The sequence below is a fragment of the Pungitius pungitius genome, chromosome 5 (genome assembly GCF_949316345.1).
Source record: "Pungitius pungitius chromosome 5, fPunPun2.1, whole genome shotgun sequence".
NCBI classification, from domain to species: Eukaryota; Metazoa; Chordata; class Actinopteri; order Perciformes; family Gasterosteidae; genus Pungitius; species Pungitius pungitius.
This window is the reverse complement of record NC_084904.1, coordinates 9,812,609-9,833,725: the sequence shown is the minus strand read 5'-3', so window position 1 is coordinate 9,833,725 and position 21,117 is coordinate 9,812,609. Positions and strand designations below refer to the sequence as shown.

Sequence of the window (21,117 nt, the reverse complement as noted above, 5' to 3'; positions counted from 1 at the left end):
TTTGATTGTATAAATGTATTTTCATGAAATAGCAATTTGCTGTGATATTCTGTCTTAAAAACAGTAATTTTCATAGTTTTGCCTATAATATGAATTATGCCCTAAACTGGCCAGGACTAATTAGCTGGCATGGTCTTGTCACACAGTGCCCTCCTCAATGCTTTTGCAGTTACGGTTGGCAGAAATGCTTTGTTATTAATCCTCAAGGTAATGACTATGTATTACAGTGACTCAGTGATATCACTTACACCATCTTCATCTGAAGTTTTGTAACATTAGCCAAAATAACAGGTGAAATAAGGCTCTAGTGCAAAACCTCTAAGTGTACTGAATTGAGCAATGATATGCAAAATTGATTTCAAATTGAACTTTAATTTACGATGTCTTCCTAACTTTAATGCAAGTGGCTGTGTGGATGGCTATGTCTTAAGAGCTAAGGACATGTTTTGTCGAAGCTTGTCAAATTTTGATGCAAGACATGTTCAATATGAATAAACTTTGAATAGACAAGCAATAGTGATCCATACAGTAGCAGGGCGGAGTTTCAGAGTTCTATGGACTAAGTCGAGCTTATCATCATGCAGTGGGCCATGACATGTCGCGACTCATTGACTGCAGTTCACTATTGCTGCTGGATCTTAAATATATACTACATACTATAAAATACAACTTTAATTAAAATTACAACGGAATTCTTTGTCACTACCCTGCAGACAAACGAGACCCAAGTATTCCGACAAGCAGTACAATCTCCCGTTAAATGGATTTCCATTTTGGGAATATTGAAAAGACTTGTCGAACGTAATATTGGGCTACATGACAGTTACAGTTACTGTGAATAAACTGCTGGAACTCACAGAGTGCAAAGGTGAGCCACTCAGGCTGGTCATAGTGGACAATGGCTACACACAGTGTGTTGAGGCCAACCAGACACAGCACTGTCCAGTAGAATCTTTGGGACTTGACCAGATGGCGGATGGTGAAGCGCATCCTTTTTTCTTTTCTTCTAAAGTAAGAGGAGCTCTCGTTCTTACACTTCAAGCTGGCCCGGGCGAACGGCGACCCTGGGAGGGCAGTTGAAGGAAAACAATGCAATAAAGTTACCAAGTCTTAAGCTGTACCAAAAATACAACAGTGTAGTTACTTTCAACATGAGAACTAAAAACAGGACTGAGTTCTTGTCCGTTTGTATTTGGTACTCCAGTAGGTATGATCCAGCATTTCATTTGAAGAGGTGACCTCTACTGGCACAGTAAAAATAGCGCGCAATACCATACTGTATGTTCAGAATATTCTATTACCCATAGTTTCAATATCAGTTTTATAGAGAACGTCAAACAGAGATAATTTATTTAGATTATAACTTATGCAATAATGCAGCAAACATTAGACTAAAGGGGTCAAAGAGAGAGAAACTCTTATACATTCATGTGAAAAGTGTTTTGGCAGAAAGGTCGCATGGTTGACGGTAATGGAGAAGAATGTAGTGTCATACGATATTCTGTCACTTTCTGTTCGCTGGTGCACTTTATTTTTAACTTTTTTTAACTCTTATTCCTTTATTTTTAAACTAAACCATAGCTTTAGATTACTAACCCATAGTGTTATATTTTATTCCTTGCACTATGTTGTCTTATTGTCGATTGTCGAACTGTCTGCTGTCATGCACCAACTGCCAAGTCAAATTCTTTGTATGTCTGACATTTAATTGGTAATAAATGTTTTCTGATTCCTGATTAATGTACCCTATTCATTTCTTTTGTTAAAGCTACTTGCTGTGTGAACTCTCAGTTTGACTGGTCTTTTACATGCAGGGCCAAGACATTGAGAAAGTTGTGTCTCACCAGCGGATGAGATGTCTGTGAAGTGGTCTTCGCCTTCTTCTGCATTGATGAGGTCATTCTTACTCTTCTTAGTCCTTTTCAGCACTGTGAGTACAATAGAGAAGAGATTCGTCTTTAATGCAGCTGTTCTGCTTCTTCTTCTGTTTTCTTGAATAAGGAGTACACTTTTCGAAACAAGTCCTCTTATATTCTAAATGTTGGGCATTTGAAATAACTTGTTTCCCAAAGTGGCAGTCAAGTTCCATCTTTTACCACTAATCTGTATTTGTGAATAATTAATGGATTACTTTTTCTTAAGGCTTTGAAACTACTACTACTATCATGCACTGTGGTGGCAGCGTGGTTATCTGCTCGGCTGCAGGGGGGGAGAGGGGGAGTGGCTCGGGGAACAGTGCCAGGTGGGAGCGTTTTACAATCAGCTGGCAGTGATTGACGTGTGTGTGTGCTCTCCTCCCTATTTAAACGCAGTAAGGCGGGCGAGCGAGGAGGAAGGGAGAACGAGCGAGCTGAACGCCGGCGCGTTTTACCGAGCGAAATCAACAAAATAAAAACATTGGAAATCACCACCCTGGTGTCGAGTGCATTTTGTCCGGAGCCGTACAGACCCACACCGTACATGCACATATAAGATTTTGTTAATTGAATGGTAACAATATTCATGTTGAATAAATCCCTCTTATTGATCACCATATAAAGATGCTCTAGTGAAGTAAAGAGTCTAAAAGATTTTCAAAACGTATAAGCATACTTCATCTGTTTCATTTACTGTAGTTATACTTTATGTATAATATGTACTGTACTGCCGCTCAAAGCACTTAACTTTGCACTACATGTCATTAGTGTAAAAGTGGTCCAAAAGCTATATCAGAACCAATGGAAGCTGTACCACGTGTTCAGACAGGAAGACCATACTCCTGCATGCCCCAAATGTATTTCTCATACATCTGCCAGTCATTCCTAACGCATGGCATGCTCACTCATTTAAAAACGGGCATTGTTCGGAGATGTCAATCAGGACATCAGCTGTTTCGATTTTTTTCTAGCCAATAAACACAAAGAAAAAATGCATTGCTAACCTATCATCTTGGTGCGGTCTCTTTTAAATACGGTTCTCTTTACCGTTAGTCTGTTCATGCTGCTGTTACACATTCTCCACCTTCCAATATTCACCTAATCTTTATCAAAATCTCCAGCTTCATCATTCTAGCAGCCTCCAACACCCCCACCAGGTCCGTATTATGGGGACTTATCTTGCTACTACTCCCTAAAGAGCCTGAGGACCAAAGAGTTATCATCACATTTATCAATAATAAACATTCATCTTTCACCATCAGACTTGTCTGTTCTGTTTGAACTAACATACACACTCATTCATAAGCCGAAGGCAACGTTGCGGGAGCAATTCGGGGGTTTTGTGTCTCGCCCAAGGACACGTGGGCATGGACTAACAGAGTCAGATATCCATCCACAAACTCTCTGAGGGATGACCTTGCTATACCACTGAAAGTGGAAATAGTGTGTAACTATTGATTGTTTCCTTTTGAATCTTATTGGAAATTGATACAAACAGATGTAGTCTTGTGAAAGATTTTGAAGGAAGTTGGCTCATGTATGCTATTTTGAGATGCTGTCATTTTGGAATGGTACATCCTGGTTATCCCTGCGTGACACCTGGAGGTGGTATACTATCAACCTGTAGTGGAATAATTATGTAACTATTGATTAATTAAAATCCCATCTGAAATTGATTAGACGTTGGCTGGTGAATGAGGTAATGTATGACATTTCACATCCCTCCACACGGTCCGACGGCCGCAGGAGTTCTTGGCTGCGTTTCTAGCCGTCTGGCCGGTACCCCGGGGTGCGGAGTATCGATGACCCGTCCAACGCTGCTCGCAGCTTTAATTGGTCTTGCTTTTTATTTGTCTTTAGGACTAATGTGTGACTTCTAACATGACACTTAACCTGGCACATGTTTTCTATCGAATGGCAATTCTCACCAGAGCTGTTGTGTTTCTTTTTGTACCATGCTCCATCCAGAGACTTCTCCTCTGCATTCTGGTCTTCCTCAGCCAGCATCACCTCCTCTGCAACACAAATACTACACCTTCATTTATAGACATGATCTGATTATATTTGTTTCAACATCACTTACAGACAATACTTTTGATTCTATTGTGTGTTTTTATGACCTGCTTTGCAGATCCATTCCAGATACCCAATTAACTCCCTTTCAATCTGCTGTTGCCTGCGCAGCTTCAGGAATTCTTGCCGCTTCTCCACCCGCTCTCTCTCCTTGGCAAACTCCCTGTTGGAAACACACACACGCATACACACACAGTATATGTGTTGGATCCAAATGCCATTACAGAGCCTGGATCCGTCCAGCAGGTAAGATGGCGTTAATGTCCTCATTACCGTTTTTGTGGAATAGAACTCCACAGCTGGTTACTGTCAGACGTAACAACTCAACATAGACGTAACAACCTATTCCACGTTGGGCATTGAAATAATGATTATATTTTCACAGGTTGAACACATAATCTACAGTTATACGGTCATCATACAGTCATGAAATACAGTTGTGCAGTGAGGCTATATTGATGCATTTATGCTGTCGGACCATTGTCTGATAACCTTTGAATTTCTACTACCAGAATCTCCTCCTCCTGCCATGGGTTTCTACAGTCGATGTTAATCGGATAACGCTGTAGCCTCATTTAAATAAGCCATTCCCTCTTTTCAGTTCAGTGTCCTGTCTCAAGATATCAGAAGACTCCTGTGAAAACTTCAGTCCGTCACAAATCGACCATCTTGTCGATACTGCCACAGGCTCTTTGAAAATGGCACTGGACGGTATTGCTCCCCTCAAAAGAAGAATGGCAACAAGAAGGAAGTTCGCCCCTTGGTATAACTCTCAAACCCGGAACTTAAAGCAACTGTGTGGAAACTTGAACAGTTATGGCGTTCCACCAAATCACAAGGATCTAGGCTAACTTGGCTAGACAGCGTTAAAACATATAAGAAGGCTCTCTGTAACGCAAGAGCATCTTATTACTCATCATTAATCGAGAAAAATAAAAACAACTCGAGGTTTCTCTTCAGCACTGTAGCCAGACTGACAGAGAGTCACAGCGCTGTTGAGCCGTGTATTCCTGAGGACCTCAGTAGTAACGACTTTATGAACTTCTTCAATAATAAGATTCTGACTATCAAAGAAAAAATTGATGGTCTACTACCACTAACCAGAGGCGACCCGTCCTCGGATGTAGGATCCTTGGATGCAGCCGTGGGCCCTGATACCTACTTGAATGGTTTCTCTTCCATCAACCTTGATCAACTGACTTCTACAATTTTGTAAATCCAACTCTTCCACTTGTCTCCTGGATCCGATTCCAACTAAGCTGCTTCAGGAAGTTTTTCCGTTAATTAGCACATCCCTACTGGATATTATGAATCTGTCTTTGTTGACAGGACATGTACCACAGTCCTTCAAGGTAGCTGTAATTAAACCTCTTCTTAAGAAACCTACTCTAGCTCCAGAGGTGTTGAGTGCATCACCGGTTCCTCACTCCCCACCATTGAGGCTGTCCAGAGCAAGAGATGTCTGCGGAGGGCACGCAGCATCGAGAAGGACAGCTCTCACCCCAGCCACAGACTGTTTGCCCTCCTCCCCTCTGGAAGGCGCTACAGGGTGCTCCGTTCCCGGACCAGCAGGTTCAGGAACAGCTTCATCCCTGCAGCTGTCATTCAACTAAACTCTGCCCCCCCTGAACTCTGAACTCTGCCCCCCACACCCCACACACATCTCCCTCAGTGACTGTACTTCCCCCCTCCACCCTGGCTTGACTGCCACACACCTTCCTCCAGCCACTGAACACTTGCACTGTTATTGCACAACTGTTTCTTACTGCACATATCTATTTATTCACTATCACACTATGCACATACTCTGCACTTTTTGCTATTTTGCACTTCTGGTTGGATGTTAAACTGCATTTCGTTGCCTCAGTACTTGTACCCTGTGCAATGACAATAAAGTTGAATCTAATCTAAAAAAATCTAATCTTAATCAGTCTGCATTTATTTTAATATATTTATTAATATAATGCCATATTTATTTTATAGTATATAACATTTTATAGTATATCTATGATTTATTATACCCAAAGAATAATTATGTATGTATCTTCATACAAAGATTATTAATGTCCACTTAAGCAGAGAAAAAAAGTCTCTCCTCTCTTGTTCACACAGCCATCCCAAAATGGGCCTCATGTTAATACACAACTGAGGGGAATTCTCCTCAGTCGCTCTGCTCTAATGTTGCCTATCCAGCTTATAATGCAGTCCAGACAGACAGCATTGTTGTGTAAGTGTAGCACATTCTGATTAATTTAAATTCTCATTTAGTTTTTTCTTGAACAGATGGAGACATCAATATGGCCAACTGGTCTGGTTAAGAGAGGGTGAGATCTTGAAATGCTCCGCTAATGTCATCCTCACTTCTGTACTTACCCTGACAGCACACCCAACACCAGGTTTAGCATGAAAAAGGAACCAATTATGATAAGTGGGATGAAGTATAGCCAGTTCCATGTGTTCCCTGAAGCATCGTTGGCCTAAGTACATGAGCAAACAGAGACAAAGAATAGGGTTGTTAACAGTGTTGAGTTTTATATTCTTGCAATAATAAAAATAATAACCTGCAATAATAAAATTGTTGATGTTAATTAATGAAAGCGTTGACGCAATAATACCACAATAACTTAAACTTGACTGCTTATTTTAGTTGACATAGACTTCTGCGGACGCTGTTAGATTGTAATGACCCAAAAATAATTCATGCAGCATAACCAGGAGTCACCGCAACTACTATTACTTTTTTATGGTTTGTAGATACTTACTATGTGTTGACTAGAAGATGATTTCAAAGTTTGACTACTTAAACTTTTTCTACTTAAGATATAGTGTATTTCATAATAAGGAGTGGGTCTTTATGTGGAACATTAAAATCTATTATTTTCCAAACTAACACAAATGTAGCTGCATTTCTATCAAATGCAGCTCATAAATGGTAAATTCCCATGAAGTCTCATCACCTGTCTCTGTTCCTTAAAGAGCTATTCTTGAACACTGAACCTCTGCTGTGAATAATGTATTTGGACCATTGGAGTTCATCCCAGGCTGCAAATCCCTGTGCAGAACCAGTTCCATTAAAACCTTTTGGTAAAGAGCCTGTTTTAAGAACTCTGAATTACATACACATGATAATAATGATGAGTTTATATTTTACTTGGGAAGAAATGATCAATGAAATCAATGTACCACAAAATTGTTTTTAGAAATCATCAAGAGGGTAACAAGCCTTATAAAAACACATCTAGGTGATAGCCCAGTGTGTGGACATTAATCATAGAAAGTTTTACTTTGACAGAGTCAAGATAAACTACTCTAGGAGAGGCTTTACTGCAGACCTCGCAGCAGAGGAACGGCAGACAGATTTTTTTCCTCAAGTCCAGCTCTGGTTAGGGGATTCTCAAGTTTCAACAACTTTTTTTGATCTTCGGGCAAGGTTGTCTGAGAGAAATGTTATAGATATCAGCGAATTCAGTGTTGTCTGAAATGAGTGATTCGGGGTCTCGTTTTTGTTTCTAAGTTTGATGAAAAAGATGCAACCCAGTCTCACAGCAAAATGTGTAATAGCTACATTGGTCCACAAGGGAAAACGTAGTATTGTTACAAATTGTCCCCAAAAATTGTGAAAATATTACATTTTTTGGCCTATTCATTTACATTGCATTGCAACTAGGTCACGTGACTATCAAGTTACATCAGCCAAAAAATAGAAAATGGCGGGCTTATTATCTACACACTCACACTAACCGAAGAGTAAAATAGTCGTTGCGGTCCATAACGGTGACAAGAACCACCGCTGCCCCCACAGTGACCAGGCGGTCTGGGTCCATGGATGATGTCATCATGACATCTTTAATAACCGCCGTACGGGGTCCGTACGTTGCCCATGTCTGTTAGGTGCGCGCAAATAAAAATTAAAAAACTGTATTGTGACTTCGTCACCACCAACATTTTCATCTCGTCCCGTTAACGAAAGTTAACATATATTTAGTCAAAGCTATTATTTTTTAAGATCCGTTTTGTCTTGTCTTGTTTTGTCTATATTATTATTATATGTTTAAATTATATTATATGTTTGTGATGAGTACGCCATAATCCTGTTGGAAGTTGGTTCTGGCGCAGTTCTGTGTCCGAAAGGGAGAGGCTCATTACAGTTAAGTTGCAGGTGGACACAGCATCTGTAAATTCTTCTGTAACAAAAGTAACATTTGACACAAGTAACAAGAATTGACACACATTATATCAATATTCCATATCGTCTTCAGATGTATTGGTATTCATATTTGTGTGTATGTATGAGTGTCTGTTTTTACAGGCCACACACACATTTACATTATGTTAATGTTCTTCCAAACAATAGGTATATACAATTGTGTGTGCTGGCTCAGCGTCTAAGCTTGAATGGATGGGAATTTGGTGGGAAATTTAACACATTAATACTTGGACACATGGACATGGTTAGTGGTCTGTCTACTCAGCCACACATTAATCTTTGTGACATCTTTGTGTCAGGTAGATAATATTTTATATATATATATTAGGGCTGTCAAATGATTACATATTTTAATCAAATTAATCAGAATTTTCAGTGGATTAATCATGATTAATCACTATTTGCAATTACACCTTAATCCTAACCATTTTTTCTTTCTGAAATGCATACTAAAGATAAATAACAGGACACAGATACATAATTATCATTATTATTATCATCATTATTTTTTACATTAATACATGTTATTGATATTTGACTTGGTTTAATTCATTCCAGAAAATAATCAAATCAATGTTATTTGATAAGTTACAGACTGATTTCCCTGCATGGCTCTAGAAGGGTCTCGAGCCTCTGCAGTTTATCCCACTCTGCTGCGGTCGGCAAAACGAGTTTGTGCTGCTGATGGTCCAGGGCTGCGATGACCAGACATGTCAACCCTCCCGATATTTCCGGGAGACTCCCGAATTTCAAAGCCCCTCCCGAAAATCTCCCGGACCGACCTTTCTCCCGAATTTCTCCCCGTTTCCACCCGAACCACAATATTGCTCCACCATCCGTCACTGGGCGCGCCGTTTCAGACCGAACAATAATAAAAGTTACACCTTGAAGTCGAGCGCGGCGATTAGAACGGAAAGAGATGAGACTGGCGCTGCAAAGAAAACCATTCAGCGTGGACTGGCGCAAACGACTTGCTGAACCTGACGGCCTGACATATGCCTGCAGGTGGCATATGTGCATTCCCTAGAGCAGCGGTTCCCAAACTTTTTTTCCTGCGCACCCCCTTCCATGTCCCAACCGGGTTGGCGCACCCCCAATTCACATTTTAAAAAAAACGCAACAAAACTTTGTTTTATCGTCATATAAAGACTCATGTTTAAACATGCGCAAATAACCATAACACGCATGACAATACCAACATCAACACAGGCTCAGTAACAAAAAGCAAGGTTAGTGCAAAAGTCGCTCAGCCTGCAGAGAGAGAGCGAGAGAGAGAGAGCAGAATTCCACCGAGTGGAACATGTTGAACTAGCAACTCTTCCTACTGTCCTGGTTTTCTTTGCTATGCTCTCAGCTCTCCATCATTTGACGGCTGTGTTTGAAGTGCCAACAATCTCCCGACATTTAGCCAGGACATTATCCAACAGAACTTCTGTTTGTTTTACTTCTAATTCAAAAAGCTCTATCCATCTCCAACTATCGTCTTGGTCTCTCCGATTAAACTGACTTCAGCACACAATGGTTTCAGGGGTCAGAGGTCAGCGCACACCGAGAGTAAACAAATCTTTAACTGTGTTTGTATTGGAACCACTATGTTGTTTGGTTTGTATGTTCTATACTGACGCCTAGTGGCGAATGTTGATTGCTGCACTGACTAGCTAGCGACTGTTCAGAGTAACAGGATGTGACATACAGGAAGTGAGCTTCAGTTTATCATGCCTTTGAACTCAGAGTTAGCATCTTGGCTGATAATCTTCATAATCCTGTGCTTTAAAGCCCCAAAAATCGGCTTCATCAGTTTGCAATTATTTACAGTAATATTAACATGTTCATGTTGATATTTGTTAAGTTCCGCTAAATGAGCTAAAGCTACGATGTTGGTTCTCTCTAAACTACATGTGAGTGTGTTATTACATGGTTATTATATCTTGGCGCTAAAAAACAGAACGCACAGTGCATTTCATCTGTTATTTGCGTTGAACTACTCATATCTGGTTTATGTTAACAGCCTTTAGTTTCTCATCTCTCATCTCATCTTCAACCGCTTATCCGGGGTCGGGTAGCGGGGGAAACACCTCCAGCAGGGGACCTCAAACTTCTCTTTCCCGGGCCACATCTACCAGCTCTGACTGGGGGATCCCAAGGCGTTGCCAGGCCAGTGCAGAGATATTATCTCTCCACTTGGTCCTGGGTCTTCCCCGGGGCCTCTTCCCAGCTGGACGTGCCTGGAACACCTTCCAAGGGAGGCGTCCAGGGGGCATCCTTACTAAATGCCCAAACCACCTCAACTGGCTCCTGTTAACGCAAAAGAGCAGCGGCTCTACTCTGAGCTCCTCGCGAATGGCTGGGTTTCTCACCCTATCTCTAAGGGAGACGCCAGCCACTCTCCTAAGGAAACCCATTTCGGACGCTTGTACCCGTGACCTAGTTCTTTCGGTCATGACCCATCCTTCATGACCATAGGTGAGGGTAGGAATGAAGATTGACCGGTAGATCGAGAGCTTTGCCTTTCGGCTCAGCTCTCTTTTCGTCACAATGGTGCGGTAAAGCGAGTGCAATACCGCCCCCGGTGCTCCGATTCTCCGGCCAAGCTCACACTCAATCTTCCCCTCACTCATGAACAAGACCCCGAGGTACTTGAACTCCTTCACTTGGAGTAAAGACACATTCCCTACCCGGAGCAGGCAATCTGTCGGTTTCCTGCTGAGAACCATGGCCTCAGATTTGGAGGTGCTAATCCTCATCCCAACCGCTTCACACTCGGCTGCGAACCGCTCCAGTGAGAGTTGGAGGCCGCAGACCGAGGATGCCATCAGAAAAACGTTTAATCAAACAACTTTTAGTGAGGACAGAAACATTCTATCACATTAATCTCAGCCACTATAATCGGGCAGGTTAATTTTGACAGCCCTAAAAATATCAAAAGAATTCAGAAGAGGGTTATCATTTAGGTTCTGTGCTTGGACCGATTTTATTTACCCTGTATATGCTTCCTTTGGGCGACGTTATCAGAAAACACTGCATAAACTTCCATTGTTATGCAGACGATACTCAACTGTATCTATCGATCAAGCCAGAATACACCTACCAGCTTGTTAGACTTCAGGATTGTCTTGGAGACATCCAAACTTGGGTGACCTGCAACTTCCTGATGCTATCCTCAGAAAAAATGGAAGTTATCATGATAGGCCCAGAGCGCCTTCGAAGTCAGCTGTCACGTGATACAGTTTCTATGGATGGAATTGTTCTAGTATCCAACAGCATCGTCAGAAATCTTGGAGTTCTCTTCGACCAGGATCTGTCCTTTAACTCTCATAAAGAAGACTTCAAGGACTGCCTTTTTTCATCTACGTAATATATCAAAAATCAGGAACTTCCTGTCTCAAAGTGATGCAGAAAAACTAGTTCATGCATTTGTTACTTCTGGAATGGATTACTGTAATTCTTTGTTATCAGGCTTCTCTTGTAAATCGCTTAAACCTCTCCAGTTGATTCAGAATACTGCAGCACGTGTATTAACAAGAACTAAGAAATGGGATCATCTAACTCCTGTATTAAGTATTAGGTACTTCTCCTCACCTACAAAGCACTTGCTGGTGAGGCACAGTCTTATCTTAAAGAGCTTGTTACACCGTATTGTCCTACAAGGCATCTGCGCTCCAAGGTTTTCGGCAGATTTCAGGTGTTTCGGTGCTCTTTGTTTTTTGTTGTTTTCATCGTAAATTGTGTTTCCTGTTGCGATTCCCAGAGCTCTTTCACCAGAGATGAGCTCTTGAACATCCGTGGAACAACTCCAGTGGAGTTATTTCCAACTTTTCTTCTCTCATCTGTGAAATTACTGGACATTCTAGTCAAAGGTGCGCTCACCTTTACTCACGCGGTGAGACGGCGGAGGAGAAGAAAACGTGCCGGCTCTTTTGTGCGACTCCGCAAGCGTGGTTTCTCTTTCTTCTCTTCTTTCTCTCCAATGTGCGCTCAAACTGGACGAACTTCAGCTGCTGGTGAGAAGAGACAGAGACTTTTCTTCATCCTCCAATTTCACGGCTCTGTGGATTACACTCCAGCTGGCAGGCTTCCAGCTGCTCAGAGCGGACTGCGACATGGAGCTCTCCGGAAAGACGAAGGGTGGCGGAATTTGTTTCTACCTTAACAACGGCAGGTGCAATGACGTAACAGTTTTCAGGACTGCTTCTGACAATCTGGATGACTTCACAGAGGCTGAAACTTCCTACATCGGCTTCTGTGAGAACAGCTGTGTACCATCATGCACCAGGGTAAGGTATAACAACGACAAACCTTGGTTCACAGCGGAACTCAGAAAACTACGTCTCCAGAAGGATCAGGCATTTAGGAGTGGGGACAAAGACTTGTACACAAAGTCAAAATACAGGTTTAGCAAGGCGGTGAGCTAAACGACTGTACTCTAAGAGACTCCAACATCAGTTCTCGACTCTCTGCTTCAGTTTAAAGAGGCTTTAAACACATCACAAACTACAAGCCGAAAACCCCACATTCCATGAATGACCTCCGTCTGACCTGACAAGCTGAATCAGTTCTACTGCAGATTTGAAAGACAATGTCCTGACTCCATCCCCCACAACTCCACCACCCTTCCCTCCCCCGACCCATCAGTGGCTCACACCTTTGGATTACTCAAGTCTCGCCACACACCCTGAAGCATTGTGCTGACCAGCTGTCTCCTGTGTACACCGTCATCTTCAACACCTCCTTGGTGACAAGCCACGTTCCAGCCTACTTCAAGGCCTCCACCATAATCCCTGTTACCAAGAAGCCCAGGATCACAGGACTGAATGACTACAGGCCCGTCGCCCTGACCTCTGTAGTCATGAAGTTTGAACGGCTAGTCCTGTCCCACCTGAAGTCCCTCACCGACCCCCTCCTAGACCCCCTGCAGTTCGCTTAAAGAGTCAACAGGTCTGTAGACGATGCTAGTCGAACAGGGCCTTCCACTTCGTCCTCCAGCATCTGGACTTCCTAGGAACCTACGCCAGGATCCTGTTTGTGGACTTCAGCTCTGCCTTCAACACCATCATCCCGTCTCTGCTGCAGGACAAACTCTCCCAGCTGCACGTGCCCGACTCCACCTGCAAGTGGATCACTGACTTCCTGTCCAACAGGAAGCACCACGTATAGGTGGGGAAACATGCCTCTGCCTCTCGATCCATCAGCACCGGTTCCCCCCAAGGGTGCCTCCTTTCCCCTCTGGTCTTCTCCCTGTACACCAACAACTGCATTTCCAATTACCAGTCCGTCAAGCTCCTGAAGTTTGCGGATGACACCACCATTATTGGACTGATCTCTGGTGGGGATGAGTCCGCCTACAGATTGGAGTCTGAACACCTGGTGACGTGGTGCAGCCAGAACAACCTGGAGCTCAACGCCCTGAAGACAGTGGAGATGGAGCCTCACCATCCCTCCTCACCTTGTGTGACTCCTTCCGTCACCACATTGGATTCCTTCCGTTTCCTGGGCTCCATCATCACCCAGGATCTCAAGTGGGAGCAGCTCCATCACCAAAAAGGCTCAGCAGAGGATGTTCTTCCTGAGGCAGTTGAAGAAATTCAACCTGCCAAAGACGATGATGGTGCACTTCATCATCAAGGCCATCCTCTGCTCCTACATCACCGTGTGGTCTGCTGCAGCCACAGCCAAGGACAAGGGCAGGCTGCAGCATGTCATCTGCTCTGCAGAGAGGGTGATTGGCTTCAATCTGCCGTCTCTCCAGGACTTGTTCGCTTCCAGGACTTTGAAGCGGGCCAGAAAGATTGTAGCCAACCCGTTTCACCCCGGACATGAAATGTTTGTGCCCCTTCCATCCGACAGGAGGCTGAGGTCCATCAGGACTAAGACCTCCCGCCACACTAACAGTTTCTTCCCTTCGGCAGTCGGACTCATCAACAGAGCCCGGGGCCCCTCCTGACTGACTCTCACTCCCATGTACATTCTCTTTGTCACTTTCACTTGTCACTTTCTGTTTAGCTGGTGCACTTTATCTTTATTTTTAATTTCATCTTTATTTCTCAACTTACTAACCCATAGCCTTAGCGTACTAACCCATAGCACATCTTTTATTATACTGATATTTTTATCTTATTGCTGCACTACGTTGTCATTATTGTACTGTCTTCAGTCATGCACCAACCGCCAAGTCAAATTCCATGTATGTCGAACATATAATGGCAATAAATGTTTCCTGATTCCTGATAGATGCTGGGTTACTTGTGGTTCCTAGAGTTTTAAAAAGTAGGATGGGGGCCAGAGCCTTCAGTTATCAAGGTTCTCTTTTGTGGAATGAGATTACACTTTCAGTCCGGGGGGGCAGACTCGGTCAGCTCATTTAACATAAAGCTTAAAACGTTCCTCTTTGATATCGCTTATAGTTAGGCCTGGCTCAGGTTAGCCTGGATCAGCCCTTAGTTAAGCTGCTCTAGGCTTAGACTGCCCGGGGGACCTCTCTCACACTTACTCTCACTCTCTCCTTCCACAATAAATCAGGTTTTATTAATGTACATCACTAATTCAGCTTCTTTCCAGGAGTTCTTTGTGCTTTCTCGCCTAGCAGGTCTCTGTGGATCGTAGTTCCGTCTGCAGTGTTGTGCCTGAACGCGTTCATTGAACGTTCATATTTTGGGAGAACGTGAACTGAACGTACTGTATTAATGCCCGATGAACGTTACTGTGAACTTGTTCATTCTGGTGTCTGTGAACGGTACATTCTTACAGGTTATCATCGTTTAAATAGGGTACCAGATTTCTATAGAAAACACAACGTAAACGCGCCTTAATAAGTAGCGGAAAAAACACCCATCTGGCAACACCAGCCTTCAGTGTCGCACCGCGCATGCGTCATCAAAAAAAAAAGAAGAAATGCATGGAGGCGACAGCTGCGTGTAGCAAAGAGGCGGCGTATAATAATTTAAATGAGTTTTAGGAAGTTACTGACATGGTCGGTGAGGATGGGAGGAATCTGACCTTTCTTTGCAAACATTTGCACCTTAATGATAACTGTCGTGGTTTTATTCCTCATTATAAAAGACCATTCAAGCAGCATGTGTTTGAGAATGTACTGTAGGGGTGAACGCTTCAGCTGCTGCTAGTGTGGAGTGAATGCACAGCAACTATCGAAGTAAATCTGTGTCATCGGGGGTTGAAATAAAAAGGTGATTGAATTTCTAGGACTGAATATTTATGCATTGAAATTATGTACCTGAATGTTTTTCAACATTAAAACACCGCAAAAAAATTCAACCTAAAAAAAATCTCTGTTAAAATATTCAGCCGCAAAAGAAATGACGGTTACAATATTCAACCCGGTGAGACACCAACATCCGGGACACTAAGGTAGAGCAATCGATTCTAGATTCAAGATCAGGAGCGTGTTTCAAGCTAAAGGAGCGAGCACCCAATACAACTGATAATAATTGCTGTCTGTGGTTCTGGGCTGCGGCAATAATTTTGAAAAATAATTATAATTATATATATAAATGGTGCTCAATATTAAATATATCATTTCTAATTTTAAATGAAAATGAGACAACAGCTTGTTAATAGTAAAATATTTAAGTCAAAACGTATTAGACCAGCTGACGTGGTGATGTCATCAAGTCAGCTGCTGTTTCAATTGCGGAAATGACCGTTCTCCGTTCTCCCGAACCTGCGAGTCAGGACTCCCGAGTCTGTCTCCCGAGTCTATTCTCGCGGGAACGCGAGTCCGTTCTCGCCGTCTCAGATATTGAGAAAGGGCCTCTGAGTCAAACCCTAAACTCTGAGTTGATTTACCCTGAGATGGGAAACTCAGAGTTTTCGGTTTCACAACAGCTGTTTAGAGTTGGTCCAATCAACAATTTACCATGGCAACGACCACAAACAATTGGTCGGCACCCCTATTGAGCTGGAAATATTATTGCAAGCGTGCAGCGACTATGAACCGTAATTAGAAACAAAGCAGCACCGCAACTGGAGCAAAAGACAAAGAAACGTGGGAGAAAACTGCTGCTTGGGTCAATGCTTAAGTTCCATGTGTTGTCAGTCAATATTGAATGTACACGCTAATCATAATCCAAATGTTTTACTAATTCCCAGTGGGAAAATTCCAATTTTTACACTCTGTTAGAATGCACTACACACAGGCTTGAAATACATACTTTGCTCATATTTAATCACAAGAAAAACTGGTACAATGGTATTATGTATAAGGTATTTTATTCAGGTGCATACTGTGGAACTCCTCTTTAATGGCTCTCACTGGTTTGTGTCCATGGAACAAACACGTTTAAAAGACGTTTCACACTTTTCTGAACTGAGAAAAAACTGCTGCAGAAAAACGTAATACTACACAATGAATGTGCTCTGATTTGAGAGCATGTCCACGATGGGTGACGTTATATGAGGATGGATGGGGTTATGTACATATTTGATGGACTGTGAAGAAAACTGATATCGTTCAAACAAGTATTTATCTGGAAATGACAATATATCTAATCGGGGCCTCAACATTCTCTCCCGACGTTTAACGCCCTGCGAAGTAATACCGCTTCTTCATCAACAGACTCGTTCAGAAAAGGACATGCCATGTTCCAGAAAACACTTTAGTCTTTAACGTAACAGGATCTTATTTTGGTCATATGTGGAAACTGCGCTAAAATCCGCCTGATTCAGAGTATGAATGAATGAGGAAATGAATGATGAAATGAAAGAGCGCCTTGTCATTGGCTGGGCTGGTGTCAGAGGGAGGAGCCTGTGAAAGTAACTCAAGGTGTATTGAAGAAAACCTGCTCCCGACAAGGTTAGGTTCACAGGCTCAATTACCATAGCGACTGACCCCGAGGTTTAGTTACCTCCCTTTTCTGAAATAGACAACCCAGAGTTTCCCTCATCACAGGGTTAACAAACTGAGTTTCCACTAAACCTGCTTCTTAAAATGGACCCCTGTTAACTAGAATGACAAATTATTAGCTTGTCCAGAGACATAATATATATACATATATTATATATATATGAATATGTGAAACGAAAAAGTCTTGACAATTCTTGGTGTCAGGATAAAAGTGAACTTGTTAGATCTAAAAGAAATATCAGTATATATATGTATATATATATATATATATATATATAGATATATATATATATATATATCTATATATATGTATGGCACACAGAAGCCCCTAAAAACTACTGTTAAAATGGTAGGGGAAACACTGCTTATTGCCGGTGCAAGTGCAGCGTTTCCATTCTAAGGTGCAATTGAGAGAAATGTAGCTATTTCTGAAAGTTTAGTCAACCTTTGTGAGCAGCTCACAATCTGCGAGTAGGAGAAGACATTTTAAGCCGCTACTTTTTTTTCCTGCGGCTTAAATATGTACACATCTTTTTTTCGTTCTAAATTTAGGTGGTGCGGCTTATATTCAGGTGCGCTCTATAGTCCGGAATTTATGGTAGCTTGCCTATGTAGCAAATGGCCTGTTGATCCACAAAACTTACTTGTGCGCTTAATAAACAATTTTAAGAAGTTGACTCACGTTGTAGAGAATGTCCACCCATCCCTCCATTGTGATGCACTGGAAAACCGTGAGAACCGCGAAGAGGATATTGTCAAAGTTGGTGATACCAAAGTTGGGTCCAGTCCAGTACTCCCTGCAGGCTGTGCCGTTAGCACAGGTTCTTGCTGGAGCCTCCAGCCCACAAGGGAAATCTGCTACTTGTTTGTCTAAATGCAAAAATACACACATCACATACTCATCAAAATATAGGATTTCACAAACTTTAATTATTAATTTCATTTTTTTTAATCACACATTTTGAGATGCATTAATCTTGATTATTGGTGATAAATTAAAATCGTAAAAGTAAGGAGTAATCATTTTAGAAAGTGTGTATATTTTACACCTTGTTGTTTAATTATTAATATTATTTTAAACACAAAATTACACACATTTGATTGGAACATGTTGAACTGGCGACTTTTCCTGCTATCCTCGTGCACTTTGCTCTCAACACGCCATAATTTAGCAGCTGTGTTTTATGTGCCAACATTTAGCAGGATGTTTTCAAACCACAGTCAGACAGTGGACTCTGCAGACTGTGTGGTGCGCAGGGTAACGTTAGATGTTGAGATGGCCTAGCACCGAGCTTCGTATAGCCAGGGTTCATACACATTATGTCCAATGGATTTCCATGACTTCCCCATGACTTCAAACTAAATTTCCATGACCAAAAATGTTGTGAAATCTCAGTGTAGATAACAATGAGATTTCCAAGGTATACACAGTGTTTCCCCTACCATTCAATTAGTCCCCAAGGAAGTCTGTTTTTTATGTTTACAACTATTCACTATGGATGATGGAAGGTTTTTTTCTGACATCAGGGGGGCATTGCACTAAAACAGTATGAGGGATTAAGCCGGGATATTCAGGTTATCCTGGAGGAATTTAGCTTGGACTTGCACGAAAGCAGGTTGAAGTAAACCCGATTTATTCTTTGAAGCTAGCCTGCTCCAGACCAGGCTAAGATTAATCCTGCAGCCTCATGTGTTAAATCAGCTGCCGCTCTGATCCGAAACAAACGTGTTCGACAGTTTTTTCGTTGTTTTCTGAATGTGTTCAGATTTATTTCTATTAACATTAATTAATTAATGAATTAATTTTGTCAGACAAGATTTCCACATATGCCATATAAACAGCTATAAAACCAAGACATGAAACAATATTAAAAGCAATTAAAATAGAGTGTACAACTTTCCTAGTATGTCGATATTTTTAAATCCTTCCGCAATCAGTCGGTCCGCGATTGTCTACCAGGCTCTGTTTAATTACAGCTGCCGTATTCCTTTTTTGCATATTGCATATTTTATGCTTCACCTCCTCATATATTTCCATGATCAGTTGCTGCTCAGTGGGTGAGAAATAATACTAATTTAATTTATGCTCATTGTGCAGGAAATTAAAGGATTAAAGGAAACTAGATAAACACTGCTGCGCAAATTAACTGAGAAAATATTTGTCATCACTTCAAACCGGAAACATCTTATCACTACGTGCCCGAAGTACTACGAACCTATCAAGTACTATGACAACCAGTGGAGCGAGACTGACAGATTACGTTGGATGAAGCATCCTTAGAAGTCTGAAGAATGAGGCACCAACACACACTGCCGTAAGGAGAGAGTGACGGCATTACAAGAGTGTCACTGTAGACTCACACTGCAGTCTGTAGTAACGTTTCTTAACCTGGGCGTTTTTTTTTGTTGCTAACTATCCAATAAAATGGCTACAAATTATTTTGTAATGTATTCAGGTGAGTTAAAGGTGATTAAAGGTATGCGTTAGCTCCGTACCTTTTGAGTCATTATTTTATAGTAACCCTGGCAGATGTTGATCGTCATTGTAAACTTTGCTTTTCGCAGAGATGTTACAATATCTTCTGTAATGGCAAAATATAATGATGCCATAATGTTTTATTAGATTAATGTCTAAAACCAATCATGACTTTAATTCTGAGGAAGTTCCAAGACACCAGCTGTGTGGGAACTATCTAAGCAGGAGAACTCAGAGCACTTCTCCTCTTTGATCCCATTCGTCTTTGCATAACACCGCTGTGTGGAGGAAGGAGAAGGTGTGAATTTCTTTGGCTATTGTCCTAGATCTAATCAAACATCTGTTGTAAGCACCTTGAGTTTCCCTTCAGGTCTGGGACCTCGTTGCCTGTCTAAAACTCATTAGCATAACAAAACCAAGGTGTTAACCCTGCCAATGTATAAATATAGCTGTGTTCCTCTCAAACATTAAGAAGAAGCTTGCCACTGCCTGTCAATGTATAGCTGTTGCAAACCTCTTCTTCCTTGCAAGAAATAAACGGAAAATGCAACTTTGATTCACAAGAGACTTTACAACTGATTCCCGATTGCATGAGAAAATCTTCCACCACACTGCACCCGGTGAAAGGTGGATTTTACTTGCTGGTCATATTGTACAGAAGGAGAGAAGAGTGTTATATTCCTATGATAACATTACTTGAAAAAAAATTGTGCAATACACTTATTTTAATGTATTATTGAACTTGCGATTTATCACTGTTAATCACAGAAAACCGTGCAATTGGGTTACATTTTTTGATCTTTGCCCAGCACTAATGTATTTATAATATATGATTTATTAACTATGCACCTTCCTTATGAAGAAACAAACAAATAATTACGGTATAGACTTCAGATACATTTTCTTCAAAGAAAGTCAAAGCTGTGTAGCACGTCAACCATTAGTACCAAACCTTTTTGATCAAACAATGGTTTGATGGAAAATATTATAAATGTGAGGCACACACTTTTAAAAATTTAAAAATTCTTAAATTCTTTTTTAAATTCTGAAAGTCTCTCAGGAATGAGAGTTGGAATCTTCTCAAAACATTCATGTGACTGCAGAATCCTCAATACTTAACAATAGCATGTTTTGGACAGTGGGTTCATAGCATAGCAATATGATTATGGTTCAAGCACATTATGCTTTGGTTAACATCAAGACCGAGTTAATCCCTCACTCTCAGTTGACTTACCTGTGTCGATTCTAAAGCAGGTGCGGTGAAACTTCCCCATGTAGAAGTCAAGGCCAATGATTGCAAACATGAGGATGGCGAAGAAGAGTAGCAAGCCAATCTGCAGCAGAGGCACCATGGCTTTCATAATGGACTTTAATACCACCTGAAGACCTGTAACAAGGGAAATTTGATTTATTTTAAATTCTTATTATTTGTTTACCATAACGAACACAATGGTTAAACATAATGTGGCTTAAGTGTACCTGCTACCAGAGCACCTTAAGCTAGAGATCAATGATCAACTTTGTAATCGTATCATCTGATCCGTGGCCGCATGTTTTGGGACACTCAAGTGAAGAGAGATGAAAAGCG

General features: G+C 41.5%; 1 protein-coding gene across 1 annotated transcript in view; it reads right to left on the bottom strand.

Annotated features, from left to right (window-relative positions):
• cacna1ba (calcium channel, voltage-dependent, N type, alpha 1B subunit, a) overlaps window positions 1-21,117 on the bottom strand; it is a 167,766-nt gene that overhangs the window by 111,992 nt on the left and 34,657 nt on the right. Inside the window, 7 exon segments of the mRNA XM_062562322.1 lie at window positions 858-1,064; window positions 1,845-1,928; window positions 3,845-3,931; window positions 4,037-4,152; window positions 6,363-6,466; window positions 17,736-17,923; window positions 20,764-20,916. Of these exon segments, the coding sequence (XP_062418306.1) occupies window positions 858-1,064; window positions 1,845-1,928; window positions 3,845-3,931; window positions 4,037-4,152; window positions 6,363-6,466; window positions 17,736-17,923; window positions 20,764-20,916 (939 nt within the window).